This window comes from Tachyglossus aculeatus, chromosome 5 (assembly GCF_015852505.1).
Source record: "Tachyglossus aculeatus isolate mTacAcu1 chromosome 5, mTacAcu1.pri, whole genome shotgun sequence".
Taxonomy (NCBI): Eukaryota; Metazoa; Chordata; class Mammalia; order Monotremata; family Tachyglossidae; genus Tachyglossus; species Tachyglossus aculeatus.
The window spans coordinates 82,073,387-82,089,209 of NC_052070.1; the positions used below are offsets into that span (position 1 = coordinate 82,073,387).

At 48.1% G+C, this 15,823-nt stretch overlaps 1 protein-coding gene across 1 annotated transcript in view; it reads right to left on the minus strand.

Moving 5' to 3' along the window:
• Positions 1–3,265: 3,265 nt before the first annotated feature.
• Positions 3,266–15,823, minus strand: part of EIF4EBP1 (eukaryotic translation initiation factor 4E binding protein 1) — a 30,175-nt gene continuing 17,617 nt past the window's right edge. Inside the window, exons 2-3 of the mRNA XM_038747337.1 lie at positions 14,462–14,635; positions 3,266–4,573 (exon numbers count right to left, since the gene is read on the minus strand). Of these exons, the coding sequence (XP_038603265.1) occupies positions 4,542–4,573; positions 14,462–14,635 (206 nt within the window). The 3' untranslated portion in view covers positions 3,266–4,541. The remainder of the gene's footprint in view (positions 4,574–14,461; positions 14,636–15,823) is intronic.

Sequence of the window (15,823 nt, forward strand, 5' to 3'; positions counted from 1 at the left end):
ATGACCTTTAAATGCTTGAGTATGAGGACTTTAGCAATTGTCTCATTACACACCAACTTTGGAATGGCTGCAAATATTCCAGCTAAACCAGTTAAAATTAGTCCTCTGAAGGACCTATGGCTTGGGAATGTGCCTAGGATAAAGCAGAGAGAATATTTCTTCTGGAGGCAAAAGTCTCTCTTGTTGATGGTTAAGTGCCTAAAAACCACATGGCTTGTATTGGGTAGCCTTTTATAGTGCTTTGAGTTACTGTGAAACTTGTCAAACTGAGCTGCACTCTTAAATGATGAATGCTGTTAGTGGGTCAGATCACACTGTCTCCAACAGTGACAAGGATGTTTGGAAGAAGTGTAGGAGTTGCCCTTCTTGACTTCTATGCTTTCCATCAAACATTACTGTCTTTTTAGTAGTCCTATTACAAACATATCATTCCTCAATTTATAGAACCCACCCTGGAGCCCACTACCCCTTTTGCATGAACAACTTCTGATGATGATGATAATGTTGGCACTTGTTGAGCACTTACTATGTGCAGAGCACTGGGGTAGATACAAGGTAATCAGGGTGTCCCATGTGGGGCTCACAGTCATAATCCCCATTTTACAGATGAGATAACTGAGGCCCAGAGAAGTGGCTAGCCCAAAGTCACACAGCAGACAAGTGGTGGAGTGGGGATTAGAACCCATGGCCTCTAACTCCCAAGCCTGGGCTCTTGCCACTAAACCACGTTGCTTCTGAGTGCCATGTTTCATCATTTCTAGTGTATGGCACTCCATCTCACCCTACCCACTTTTGTTCCACTTCCCTTTTCTCTCAAAGTTCACATCACTTGGGGGTAGCCAAACCCAATCTTCTTTTTTGCCCTCCCCACACTTACCAGGGACGATATATAGTAGCCCTCTTGGTACTCTGAAATGGTTCCAAGAACCTGTTCTTTGAGGAAGGAGGGATAGTGAATGGTCCTTTCTACCTTTCCTAATTTGGTTCATCCACCTGACTGACTTCAGAGAATACCAATTCTGTTATATTGTACTCTCCCAAGTGCTTAGCACAGTGCTCTACAAACAGTAAGTGCTCAATAAATGCAATTGATAAATTGCATGCGCTGTAAAGGGAAGCAAGAAACTTGTGCCAGGCCGAGCTTCCCAGATCTGTCGGCCATCTCATGACCTCCGTGCTCTTGTCTGCTTCGGTGGGATAATAAAAGGGAAAGGATAAGAGGGGAAAAAAGTCAGTCTTTGATTCAGTGGTCAATATGGTGGTAGTAAAGTAGATTAGGTTTCCTGCTGTATGGCAGGATCAGACCAGCCCTCCCAGGTTTAGCTGCCTGGTTCTAGCCCCATGTATGGGCCTGGTTGGCCCTTTTTTTTTTTTTTTTAATGGCATTTATTAAGCGCTTACTATGTGCAAAGCACTGTTCTAAGCGCTGGAGAGGTTACAAGATGATCAGATTGTCCCACGGGGGGCTCACAGTCTTCATCCCATTTTACAGATGAGGGAACTGAGGCCCAGAGAAGTGAAGCGACTTGCCCAAAGTCACACAGCTGACAATTGGCAGAGCCAGATTTGAACCCATGACCTCTGACTCCAAAGCCTGGGCTCTTGCCACTGAGCCACGCTGCTTCTCCAGTACTCCCATCTCCAAAGAGCTAATCAGGAATATTAAAAATAATTGCTACTTGACTATCGCAAAGCCCGAGGCCCCGTGGCACAGGCAAGAGTGACTACTGCTCTGTGTCTGTTTACTGCCTCTTCCTCACAAATCACTTGGGGCTAAAGAGAAGCAGCGTGGCTCAGTGGAAAGAGCAGGGGCTTTGGAGTCAGAGGTCATGGGCTCAAATCCCACCTCTACCACTTGTCAGCTGCGTGACTTTGGGCAAGTCACTTCACTTCTCTGGGCCTCAGTTCCCTCATCTTTAAATTGGGGGGAAGACTGTGAGCCCCACGTGGGACAACCTGATCACCTTGTAACCTTCCCAGCGCTTAGAACAGTACTTTGCACATAGTAAGCCTTAACAAATACCATCATTATTATTATTATTACTGCTCTCAGTCTGTTTACTGCCTCTTCCTCACAAATCACTTGGGGCTAAAGGGAGAGAATCGGAAATGTGTACCAAGTGAAAGGGCACAGATTGTACAGAATATAGAGGCTGGCTCACAAGGATATGGGAAGTAGCCTCATGGGCTGGTATTTGTATGAGTTGGTCAGGACTTGACAGGGAATGAAGCTTAGAACAGGGCTTGGCACAAAGTAACAACAATAATAGTAATGATGGTAACATAATAATGATGATGATTAATGATGATACATGTTCCCTCATCTGTAAAATGGGGATGAAGACTGTGAGCCCCATGTGGGACAACCTGATTCCCTTGTATCTACCCCAGTGCCTAGAACAGTGCTTTGCCCATAGTAAGTACTTAACAAATACCAACATTATTATTATTATTTACAAGTATCATTATTATTATTAATGGATCTGTCAGTAAATAAAGCTGCATGCACAGTGGTCAGAGGACCTTTTGCTTGTCCTCCAGCCCATCTTGCTTTCAAGTCTTAGTAATAATAATAATCATGGCATTTATTAAGTTCTAAGTGCCAGGGCACAAGATAATTAGGTACCTGCCAGGGTTTATGTTCTAAGATGGGGAGAGAGGGGAGCACAGGTATAGAATCCCCATTTTGCCAATGAGGGAACTGAGGCACTGAAAAGTTGTGACTCGCCCAAGGTCACAAGGCAGGGACATGGTGGAGCTGGGATTAGAACCCAGGTCCTCTGACTTTGAGGCCCAGACTCTTTCCACTTACGCTACACTGCTCCTCATGTCATTCTCTTAGCGCTTTGCCTCTCAACCTAGGAATAATAATGCTTGTATCATTCTTGTCAGATGAAAGACTGAAAACAGGTACCGTACTTTCTAAAACTGGAGCGGCAATAAACTTCCCCTCAATTTTCGAGTCTCAAAGTCTTCAATATTTTGAAATTTTGGATTCTATGATTTTCTGCCAGTTGGGCCCTGAGCACTATCCCTCAGTCATTGCGTATCTCCCTGAAAATTCTGTTTCCTTGAAAAGAAAAACACCTCCTTCCCTCTAAAGGAGCAGCTCTATATTCTCAGAACTGAAACCTGGCAAACTTCTGTTTTGTTTTCCAGTTATGTCCTTGATCCTATAGGCAGGGCTCCCCTGGCTTTGCTTTCTCTGTCTGTACCCTGGGAGAAGAGAATCATTTAGAGCAGTTACCTGTTAGAGCTGAAGAACCCAACCAGGCCAGAGCTTACCACACCATAGCCACTGGGTACACCTTTTTCAGGAGGAAATTACTGATTTTATCAAGTTTGCAGAGGTGCATCTACGTATAGGATGATCATCAGACTGATTTTCAGCAGGTCTCTTACCTGTTGGGTATCAGTACCGCACCAGATGTCTTTATGTCCAGTGTCTTAAGTGGCACCTGGGGGAATGTAATGGCTCTGGAGCAAAGAGAAGAGGTCAGGAGTCCTCCTGCAGTGTGTCCCTGTGGATTTCCACGCAAGGTTCTGATTAACGTCATAACGTAAGCAGCTTATTCCAGGTCAACAGAGGGGTGGACGGTTTCCTTGGGTGCTATCGGTGGCCACTCAATTTGGGGGTTTATGAGATTGACCCCTGAGACTTGGCTTGAAGAATGGGAGCGCAAAAAGTTTCCTGAGAGAGGCCAGTTCTCACTTCAGTTTCCTGGCACCGAACTTCACTGAGGGCTAGAGTAACAACTGCCAGCTTTTGTTACAATCGGTCAATCATATTTATTGAGCGCTTACTGTCCGCAGCGCATTGTAATGAGCACTTAGGAGAGTACAATATAACAGAGTTGGTAGACGTGTTCCCTGCCCACAAAGAGCTTACAGTCTAGAGGACGAGCATCCTGACTTGGGAGGGCTCCTCATATGGAGGCCCCTTCTAATGTGGATGATAGCCCCTGGCCTTCAACTTTACCTTTCCCACCTCTCGATCCAATAGGGGAAATCCCATCCCGATCCTAGAGGTAGTGCCAATACTAGAACTTGGCAAGGAGAGAGCCGGGCCCTCTAAGACAAACTGGCAATAGGCCTCGGCGACTGGCAGCTGAGACTAGAAGTTCTCAAGGTTCTCAGCCTTAAGCCCGCAGTTGCCTTTTTCTTATTTCCTCCCTTTGTTCTGGTGGCCTTGAGCGTGGGCTGTTGCTGATTATAGGGGGCGGGGGGACAGACGTTGAAACAGAAAGAAACCAAAAGAATGATTATCATTTGCAAGAGCTCCTGCAGCTCCCCTGCCTCCTGGCCTTCGGGAGCAGGGATTCGTGGGCGATCTTGATGTAGCTGTGGGTTTGCCAATTGGTGCTGGCTTGGAAGTGGGGGAGTGGCTGCCCTGAGTGAAAAGGAGGAAGGATGCTGACTCGGCTTCATTCCCCCCAACCCTCACCCCCAGGAAGGCATTCCTCATGATGCCTGGCTTTGGCGAACGCTCCTCTGAGCAGAGTCCACTGGCTGAAGGGTTATTGCTTCTGAGGTCCGGCGCTTTAAATGTCCATCTCGAACTGAGAGTCCTCACCTGGGGGGAGAGAAAGAGAAAGAGCTGTGGAGCAATCTAAAGCTAATCAAACGTAAAGAACTGTCCCAGTATGCGGGATGGACCAGCAATGGGAAGGCAGGGGCTGGGCTAGAGGCTCAATCAATCGGTGGTATTTATTGAGGGCTTACGACGTGCAGAGCACTGTACTGAGCGCTTGATACTCCAGTACAACGGAGTTGGTAGACATGTTCCCTGCCCTTAAAGAGCTTACAATCTAGAGGGTGCCTACTTAAATGAAGTCACACAGCTTTTCCTCTAAAGACACTGATAGGCCAGATCTTCAGAGTACAAAGATGTGTAGCACGGGAAAAGGAGCTAAATAACTCTGGAGAGAAATCCTGTGTTCTCAATTATCCAGGTAAAGCAAGGGCAGGGAACGGGTTTACCAACTCTGTTATACTGTACCCTCCCAAGCGCTTTGTACAATGCTCCACACACAGTAAATGCTCAACATCCCTCCACCTTCACAACACCGCTAAAACCCGCCATTTCCTCTCCATCCAAGCCGCTACCACATTAACACCAGAGAAGCAGCGTGGCTTAATGGAAGGAGCATGGGCTTGGGAATCAGAGGTCATGGGTTCAAATTCCGCCTCCGCCACTTGTCAGCTGTGTGACTTTGGGCAAGTCACTTAACTTCTCTGTGCCTCAGTGACCTCATCTGTAAAATGCGGATGAAGACTGTGAGCCCCACATGGGACAACCTGATCACCTTGTATCCTCCCCAGCACTTAGAACAGTGCTCTGCACACAGTAAGCGCTTAACAAATGCCATCATTATTATTATTAATACAATCACTCATCCTATCCTGCCTGGATTACTGCATCAGCCTCTTTGTTGACCTCCCAATCCCCCGTCTCTCCCCGCTGAAGTCCAGGCTTCACTCTGCTGCTACAAAAACATTCAGGACATGTCATCCCCCTATTCAAAATCTCCAGTGGTTGTCTAACCATCTCCGTATCAAACAAAAACTCCTCACCTTTGGCTTTAAAGCACTTTATCACCTTGCCCTCTCCTACCTCACCTCGCTTCTCTCCTACAACCCAGGCCGCACACTTCGCTCCTCTAGTGCCAACCTTCTCACCGTGCCTCCATCTCGCCCGGCCCACGTCCTGTCTCTGGCCTGGAACGTCCTCTCCCTTCAAATAGGACAGACATGATCTCTGCCCACAGGGAGCTTACAGTGTGGCTCAGAGACCAAGGCAAACCCATGGCCACCATGACCTCTATAGCAGCCATCGGCTTTTCTATGGTTTTGTTGAGGCCCCGTGCTGAAAATGCTGTTCTCTTTCCTGTCAGGGTGGTAAAAGACAGGAGTCCTCTCAGTGGGGTGGAAGAGAATCTTCTAGACTGTGAGCCTGTTGTTGGGTAGGGACCATCTCTATATATTGCCAACTTGTACTTCCCAAGTGCTTAGTACAGTGCTCTGCACACAGTAAGCGCTCAATAAATATGATTGAATGAATGAATGAATGAAAGAATCAGTACCGGTTCCTGGGGAGGTTTTTTTTTTATGGTATTAATCGCTTACTATGTGCGAAGCACCGTTCTAAGCACTGGGGAGCCTACAAGGTGATCGGGTTGTCCCACAGGGGGCTCACGGTTTTAATCCCCATTTTACAGATGAGGTAACTGAGGCCCAGAGAAGTGAAGTGACTTGCCCAAAGTCACACAGCTGACAGAGCCAGGATTTGAACCCATGACCTCCGACTCCAAAGCCTGGGCTCTTTCCACTGAGCCACGCTGCTCTTTCGCGTGGCTGACTGTCCAGTGGGGCGGGGGGGAGACGCAGAGAGCAAGTGGCATCAGCCCACATCCCGTGGTCTGGGGCACACAGATCACGCTGGTAGGCTGGGCTGCTGGAGGGAAGGAAGGCATCAGATATTGGTGTCGCTTCACTTGATACTCTCCCAAGTCCTTAGTACAGTGCTCTGCACATAATAAGTGCTCAAGAAATACCACTGATTGATTGAATATTCCTCACCAGTTGTTGGCAGGGGAAGACTTGTAGGCAGGAACGTCATTCGCCCTAATCCATCCCTCAACCTGCAGTGTCTGGCTTGATTTTCAAAGTGAGGAATGGGCCTGGGAGACAGAGAGCAGCATCGGCCTGATCCTCAAGCATCTGCTGCTCTAGAGAAGGGCCTTCCCTAGCTTCCGCTCTCATTTATTTATCAAACCCAGCTTTGACATACGTCCCCGCCGGGGTTCTCGGCACCCAAACGGTCATCATCGATTCTAATAACAATAATGGTGGCGGTTATATAAATCAATCAATAGTATTTATTGAGCATTTACTGTGGGCAGAGCACTATACCAAGTGTTTGGGAGAGCGCCATAATAATAATAATGGCATTTGTTAAGTGCTTACTATGCGCAGAGCACTGTTCTAAGCGCTGGGGGGGATACAAGGTGATCAAGTTGCCCTATGTGGGGCTCACAATCTTAATCCCCATTTTGCAGATGAGGTAACTGAGGCTCAGAGAAGTGAAGTGACTTGCCCAAGGCCACACAGCAGACATGTGGATGAGTCGGGATTCGAATAATAATAATAATAATAATGGCATTTATTAAGCACTTACTATGTGCAAAGTACTGTTCTAATCGCTGGAGAGGTTCTAAGGTGATCAGGTTGTCCCACAGCGGGCTCAAAGTCTTAATCCCCATTTTCCAGATGAGGGAACGGAGGCACAGGGAAGTGAAGTGACTTGCCCAAAGTCACACAGCTGACAAGTGGTGGAGCCGGGATTCAAACCCATGGCCTCCAGCTCCAAAGCCCGGGCTCTTTCCACTGAGCCACGCTGCTTATAATTATGGTACTTGTTAAGCACCTATTATGTGCCAAGCGCTGTGATAGATACAAGTTCATCAGGTTGGACAAAGTCTCTGTCCCACATGGGGCTCACACTCTTAATCCCCGTTTTACGGATGAGGTAACTGAGGCCCAGAGAAGTGAGGTGACTTGTCCAAGGTCACACCGCAGACAGGTGACGGAGCTGGGATCAGAACCCAGACCTTCCCAACTTCCAGGCCTGTCCACTAAGCCTTGCTGCTTCTCATATAGACTCGATAGACGTGTTCCCTACCCGCAACAAGTTTACCGTCTAGAGGTTTAGGATGCAGATTGTGTGCACCCCAGTGCTTACTGTGTTGCAAGCATTGTGCAGACCACTGGAGTTTGGACACCAACCCTAACCCACTGGGGCGCTCAGGCTAAGATGGAGGAAGGGCGGGTAGCTGATCTCCATTTTACAGATGAGGGAACTGAGGCCCAGAAAGGTTAAGTGGCACAGCACAGCTCTTTCTATCACTAGGCCACACTCCTCTGGGGAGTGGCTGCAGGCAAGATCTAGGCCCCTCTCGTGGTTTCTGAGTCATGTCCTGCTTGGCTCTGGGGAAGAGGGGCCGTTTCTACAGCCGTCAGCAGAGCAGGTCCCACCCTCTGCTGCTTCCTCCTCCTCTCTGGGGCCCAATCCACTGGTTGGAGAGATGCCATCCCACTCCCTGGCAGAGACCACCCCAGGCACTACAAAGGTTTTATTTAGGGAAGGAGCTGACCTGGAAGTGGTGGGGCAAGGGAGGAGAGGGAACACTTAATAAAGGTGTTGTGAATCGCACCTACTGGACCTGGAAGTGACCTCATATTTCCTCCCATCCAATACAGCACGCGTGAACTTATTTACACTCTCTTTAGCCCTTCTGTATATATGTCCATATAGAAGCAGCGTGGTCAACTGGATAGAGCACTGGTCTGGGGGTCAGAAGGACCTGGGTTCTAATCCCGGTGCCGCCACCAGTCTGCCGTGAGACCTTGGGCAAATCGTTTCACTCCTCTGTGCCTCTGTTACCTCGTCTGTGAAATGGGGATTAAAACTGTGAGCCCCTTGTGGGACAGGAGCTCTGTGTCCAACCTAGTCACCTTGTGTCTCCCCCAGCACTCAGTACAGTGCCTGGCACGTAGTAAGCACTTAACAAATACCGCAATTATTATTATTTATTATGTCCACTTGTAGGCATGGAACGTGACACTTTGCTATTCTGCATTTCCCAAGTGCATAGAAAGGAGCACTGCACCAAGTGGGTGCTCAATAAATGCTACTAATATTACTACTAAAGTGCTCTGCACACAGTAAGCTCTTAATCAATCGTATTTATTGAGTGCTTACTGTGTGCAGAGCACTGGACTAAGCGCTTGGGAAGTACAAGTTGGCAACATTAATCAATCAATCAATGGCATTTATTGAGAGCTCACTATGTGTACAGCATTGTACTAAGAGCTTGGGAGAGAACAAGAGAATTAATGGACATGTTCCCTGCCCAAAATGAGAATACTATCCCTGCTCCCAAAGGTTTAGACATTTTCAGTACATTGGATCCCACGCAGCAAAGAGAACCTTCCGCTGAGAAGCCTGCCCTGATTACTGAAAGGTGATGGGGTGGAGACAAGGGGTACACATCTGACAATCCTTCACCCTGCTTCATCTCCATTTTAAAAACAAAAACCGAGAATAGAAATTCTAATGAGTGTGTGTGTGTCTGTGTGTGAGTGTTCAATAGCCACCATCTCATTATCCACCAAGTGATGTTACTCTAAAATATGCTTGCATTGTGTAAGGTTGTATCACATGGTACATTAACAAAACAGATCTGCATCCCTTTCTGGTCATTTATTTTTATTGTCTGTCTTCCTGGCTAGACAGGAAGCCAGGGATCGCATTCATTCATTCAATTGTATTTATTGAGCGCTTACTATGTGCAGAGCAATGTACTAAGTTCTTGGGAAGCCGGCAACATATAGAGACGGTCCCTACCCAACAACAGGCTCACAGTCTAGAAAGGGGGGACAGACAACAAAACAAAACACAACTGTACTGTACTCTCCCAAGCATATAGAGGAGTGCTCTGCACAGTAAGTGCTTAATAAATCACTGATTAATCGATTATAAATTAGGATTGGTTTCAGAACCACCCCTCTATAAGATGAGCCCAGACTGAGCCCCTTCCTTCCTCTCCCCCTCGCCCCCCTCTCCATCCCCCCATCTTACCTCCTTCCCTTCCCCACAGCACCTGTATATATGTATATATGGTTGTACATATTTATTACTCTATCTTACTTGTACATATCTATTCTATTTATTTTATTTTGTTAGTATGTTTGGTTTTGTTCTCTGTCTCCCCCCTTTTAGACTGTGAGCCCACTGTTGGGTAGGGACTGTCTCTATATGTTGCCAACTTGTACTTCCCAAGCGCTTAGTACAGTGCTCTGCACATAGTAAGCGCTCAATAAATACGATTGATGATGATGATGATGATGATGATGAGTGAGCACACCGTGGACATCCTATCCCGCCCCTGGCCTGCCCTGCTGCCTGGTGTTCCCTTTCCTCCAGTGTTGTCTTTTTACGCCTGATCTCCACCGACAGCCCCCTCCACTTTCCCAGCCCCCATAACTGACCTGGCTTTTTTCTATTTTATTTTCAATTTAGCGGCACCACTGCCACCACCTCCCCTTCTGCCTTTCCCCTTTCCTGTCTTGCGGCCTTGTTTCCCCACGTTGGCCAGAGCCACAGAGAGGGGGACAGGGTAGGACTGGGAGGGTGGGGGGAAGTAATGCTTCCCTCCCAGGCCTCCCTACTCATCCACCTGGTTCTGGCAGCATCTAAGCGTAGCATTTGGGTCAGGTGAACATACGCTGTAGTAAATGGTTAATCTGATCAGTTGTATCTCTGTCAGGCATAACCCAGGCTACACCTTTCTGTGATCTCCTTGAAGGACTGTACTTCACCTTCAGTAGTTTTGACAAATAGAAAGCATTTAAATCAAAGAGAATAGGTAATTGAAAGCTTTGAAAAATTTCCAGCTTTGACAAATAAAGGGCCAAATTTATGTCCAGATGGAAACTGGGGTCATGTCTTGGCATATCATCAGGAAGTTAGAGGATCCCGGGGCCCTTATTATTAATAATAATAATGGTATTTAATAAGCGCTTACTATGTGCCAGGCACTGTTTTAAGTGCTGGGGTAGATACAAGGTAATCAGGTTGTCCCACGTGGGGCTCACAGTCTTAACTCCCATTTTACAGATGAAGTAACTGAGGCACAGAGAAGTGAAGTGACTTGCCCAGGGTCACACATCTGACAGGTGGCAGAGCCAGGATTAGAACCCATGACCTCTAACTCCCAAGCCCGGGCTCTTTCCACTAAACCATGCTGCTTCTCAAAATATTACATGACAGGCCCTAGTGAGATACAAACTCACGACCCCTGGTTACGAGACCAGTGCTCTCACCCCTGAGCTACGGAGCTTAGTGATACTAAAGACCCCTCTGATAGGAAGAGAGAAAGAAGAATTCACTGATGCTGGGGATACGGGAACCATGACACATCCTGGAATATATTGTGAACAGTGAATTCTGAGGCCAATGAGATTTTTCATAAGAAATCAGGTGTCTGGTTATATGGCCATCAGATCATAAGGTAATAGCTTTTTGTGAGCTACTTCAGGGTCATGACACTAGCCTGCTTCAAACGGATGGCATGAAATGGCAATTTCCTGTCCTTCGATGTGACACATCTTCTCCTTTGAGCATTTACCACCCTTCCCCGCTTCTCTGGGTCCCTGCCCCTTCTGCACACCTATGCCGCTTGCCAGCACAGGCGCCTTCTCCGCTCAGGGCGAAACCAACGGGCGATTGATTCCCTTCCTCCTCGGCCCAGAGAATAGCTCTGCCATGGCTCTGTCTCCCCCTTCTAGACTGTGAGCCCACTGCTGGGTTGGGACCGTCTCTATATGTTGCCAACTTGGACTTCCCAAGCGCTTAGTACAGTGCTCTGCACACAGTAAGCGCTCAATAAATACAATTGAATGAATGAATGAATGAATGAATGGTCCAAAAGGGGCCAAGGCTAAAGCCTGAGGTGAAATTGAGCCAGACATTTCAGTAAGTGGCTCCAGAATAACAAGTCGTCAATAGGGTGTTCTGGTGTGAATTATTAGATGGGTCTTGCCTCGTTCCACTGCCGTGGTTCCTACCGTTGAGTTCCACGGTCGCTCTGCCCGGTCAGAGGAACGCAAAGGCTCCAGGGCAAGTGGGGGAACAGGTGCAGAAATCCCCATGAGGTTCCCCCGGTTTTAACAAAGTTTAGGCACCAGCAGAGCTCTCCCTGCTACCTGGGGTGTAGGGTGGCATGCATGGTTCTGTGTGTGGCCCATGGCCTGAGCTGCCAACCACATGGCCTACCCTCACAGAGCGCCCAGCATGGCTGAGGGGGCCCTTGAACCGGTCAACCCCTTCCCCATCTTCCCGCCCTCCATAACCCCTGCCGTGCTGCTAATTCATTCATTCATTCATTCATTCAATCGTATTTATTGAGCGCTTACTGTGTGCAGAGCACTGTCCTAAGCGATTGGGAAGTACAAGTTGGCAACATATAGAGACGGTCCCTACCCAGCAGTGGGCTCACAGTCTAGAAGGGGGAGACAGAGAACAAAACAAAACATATTAACAAAATAAAATAAATAGAATAAATATGTACAAATAAAATAGAGTAATAAATACGTACAAACATATATACATATATACAGGTGCTGTGGGGAGGGGAACGAGGGTTAAGTTATTCTTAAATTCTTGTCTCCTCCACGACACTGCCCAAAGTGGTACAAGAAGGGACGCAGTAACGAACTTTTACCTCCCTTCATTATGTCTGTTATGCTGCATTCTCCCTAGCACTTAGTACAGTGCTCTCGGCCCACAGAAGGAGCTCAATAAATACGACTGGCTGAATGAAGGCCTCGGGTTTCTAAATCTCATCGGGTGTCAACATTATTTTTCCCATTTTACAGGGCTAAGAGAAGGGCACCACGTGTAAAACGGTAACAGGGTTAGAGAACAGAATCCAGATTCCCCAACTCCAGCCCAATTCCTCAATCCCCAGAGGAAGGGAGTTTTTATAACTATCATAAAAACTTCTTTATGAGGCTCCAGGCATGGCATTTTCTTGCACAGCATGCCCCATGGCTCTCCTTGCATACCCAATTCCACTTTTCCCTTTCCTGTTGCTTCCAGTATCCTATGTAGCCTAAGGCTACATAGTACAGTGCTCTGCACTGTAAGCGTTCAATACCTACAATTGAATGAACCGAATGAATCTACCCCATGAAACATCCCTGCGTCTGAAAGGCCCAAAGAAGAACAAATTCATTCGTGTTCATACTAATAGCATGGTGAGAGGAGTGCAGAGCAAGGGAAGGGGTCGGATTGCCCCCACGGCAATGGCATCCAGTGCCAACTGCCCCTGGCGCTGCTGGAGGCAGCGGGAAGGGAAGTCCGCTCTCTGACCCCGTTGCTCAACACCAACCAGTGGCATCCGCTGTTCAAATGCAGGAAGCAGTGTGGATCAGTGGATAGAGCACGGGCCCGGGAGTCCCAGGGCCCGAGTTCTAATCCCGACTCGGCCACTTGTCTGCTGTGTGACCTGGGGCAAGTCACTTAACTTCTCCGGGCCTCCGTTACCTCATGTATAAAATGGAGATTGAGACTGTGAGCCCCATGTGGGATATGGACTGTGTCCAACCAGCTTAGTTTGTATCTGCCCCAGTACAAGCTTAGTACAGTGCCGGGCACATAATAAGCGCTTAGCAAATGCCATTAAAATCATCATCATCATCATCAATCGTATTTATTGAGCGCTTACTATGTGCAGAGCACTGTACTAAGCGCTTGGGAAGTACAAATTGGCAACACATAGAGACAGTCCCTACCCAACAGTGGGCTCACAGTCTAAAAGGGGGAGACAGAGAACAAAACCAAACATACTAACAACATAAAATAAACAGAATAGATATGTACAAATAAAATAAATAAATAGAGTAATAAATATGTACAAACATATATACATATACACAGGTGCTGTGGGGAAGGGAAGGACGTAAGATGGGGGGATGGAGAGGGGGACGAGGGGGGAGAGGAAGGAAGGGGCTCAGTCTGGGAAGGCCTCCTGGAGGAGGTGAGCTCTCAGCAGGGCCTTGAAGGGAGGAAGAGAGCTAGCTTGGCGGATGGGCAGAGGGAGGGCATTCCAGGCCCGGGGGATGACGTGGGCCGGGGGTCGATGGCGGGACAGGCGAGAGCGAGGTACAGTGAGGAGATTAGTGGTGGAGGAGCGGAGGGTGCGGGCTGGGCTGGAGAAGGAGAGAAGGGAGGTGAGGTAGGAGGGGGCGAGGTGATGGACAGCCTTGAAGCCGAGGGTGAGGAGTTTCTGCCTGATGCGCAGATTGATTGGTAGCCACTGGAGATTTTTGAGGAGGGGAGTGATATGTCCAGAGCGTTTCTGGACAAAGATAATCCAGGCCGCAGCATGAAGTATGGATTGAAGTGGAGAGAGACACGAGGATGGGAGATCAGAGAGAAGGCTGATGCAGTAGTCCAGACGGGATAGGATGAGAGCTTGAATGAGCAGGGTAGCGGTTGGGATGGAGAGGAAGGGGCAGATCTTGGCAAATAATAATAATAATGTTGGTATTTATTAAGCGCTTACTATGTGCAAAGCACTGTTCTAAGCACTGGGGTAGATACAAGGTAATCAGGTTGTCCCACGTAGGGCTCACAGTCTTCATCCCCATTTTACAGAAGATGGAACTGAGGCCCAGAGAAGTTAAGTGACTTGCCCAAAGTCACACAGCTGACAAGTGGTGGAGCCAGGATTTGAACCCACGACCTCTGACTCCAAAGCCCAGGCTCTTTCCACTGAGCCACGCTGCTTCTCTAAAAGAAAACAATGCCTGGGTGAACCATTAAGAAAAAACCCAAAAACCTATTTCACCCCTGCCTACAGCCCTGTACAGTCCCAGCAACCCTGCTTCCACTCACTGCCGCTCGGCTTGTCCTCGTGGCTGTTGTGCAGGTGGGTGGTTTCGGTGCTGGGCTCATCGGTTTGGGGGCTGGTGACCCCAGGGATCCGGGGCAGGTCCCGGGGGGGTGTTTTGGCCACGGGGGAGTTGCGGCACCCCATCAGAAACTTGCGGTCGTAGATGATCCTGGTACCTAAAAGGAGCACAGGTTCCATTAGGCAAGGGAATTCACGCTGGCTGGACCTTGCACCGGAGGAAAGAAGTGAGCTCCTCTGAGATGGAAACAGCAGGGCGCTCCGGTACATCGACAGGTCGGGAGGTACCTGCCACCCAAGATCCACTCCCTACCCGAGGTCCTGGGCATCGCTTTGACACCTAAGGGGCAGGAGCCACTAACACAAGGTCATCACCTGGCTGTGTCAGCTCAGTGTCTCTGTGCCCTGTGGTATTTTCCTGGACCCGTACCCTTTAACCACTGGATATTCACCCCATCCTCAACCCCTCAGCATTTATGTACACAACCAGACTTTATTTTAATGTCTATCTCCCCTTTTAGACTGTATGTTCCCTTGTGAGCAGGGAAAAAGTCCACCAACTCTGCTGGACTGATCTCTCCCAAGCATTAGCTCAATGCCCCGCGCTCAGTAAATACCACTGATTGATTCCTCTCAGCTTCTACATGCAGCGGCTGGACCTTCTAAAAATTCCTTGATGCCTTTGGGCCTAATCCCTGGTTTCAGGTCAGTAATCCCCTATCACCATAACTGCTTTATAAAGCTCGAAGCAAGACATTTTAATTAATTTATTCCTCCAAGGCAGTGTATTTTTCTTCTTTTTTTTATTGTATTTGTTAAGCCCTTATTATGTGTGAACTAAGCGACGGGATAGATACGAGCTCTCAACCCCACAGCACTTAATTACATATCTTTAAATTATATATTGTCATTTACTTGTTTATATTAACGTCTGTCTCCCCGTCTAGACTGTAAGCTAGTTATGGGCTGGGAAATTGTCTGTTAACTCTGTTGCACTGTACTCTCCCAGGTGCTTCGTACAGTACTCTGCTCACAGTAAGCACTCAGTAAATGCCATTAATGATGATGACGATACAAGCTAACCAGGTTGGACACAGCCCACGATCCACATGGGGCTCACAGTCTTAATCCCCATTTTCTACGAGGTTGACCGAGGCACAGAGAAGTGAAGTGACTTGACCAAGGTCACACAGCAGACGAGTGGCGGAGCCAGGATTAGAACCAGAGCCTTCGGACTCCCAGGCACGAGTTCTATTCACTAGGCCACACTCCTTCTCTCGCCCAATACTGTTCGGCCCATTTTACGGACAGGAATTAGAAGTCTCAGCCCTGGAGTTTTCTTTCGG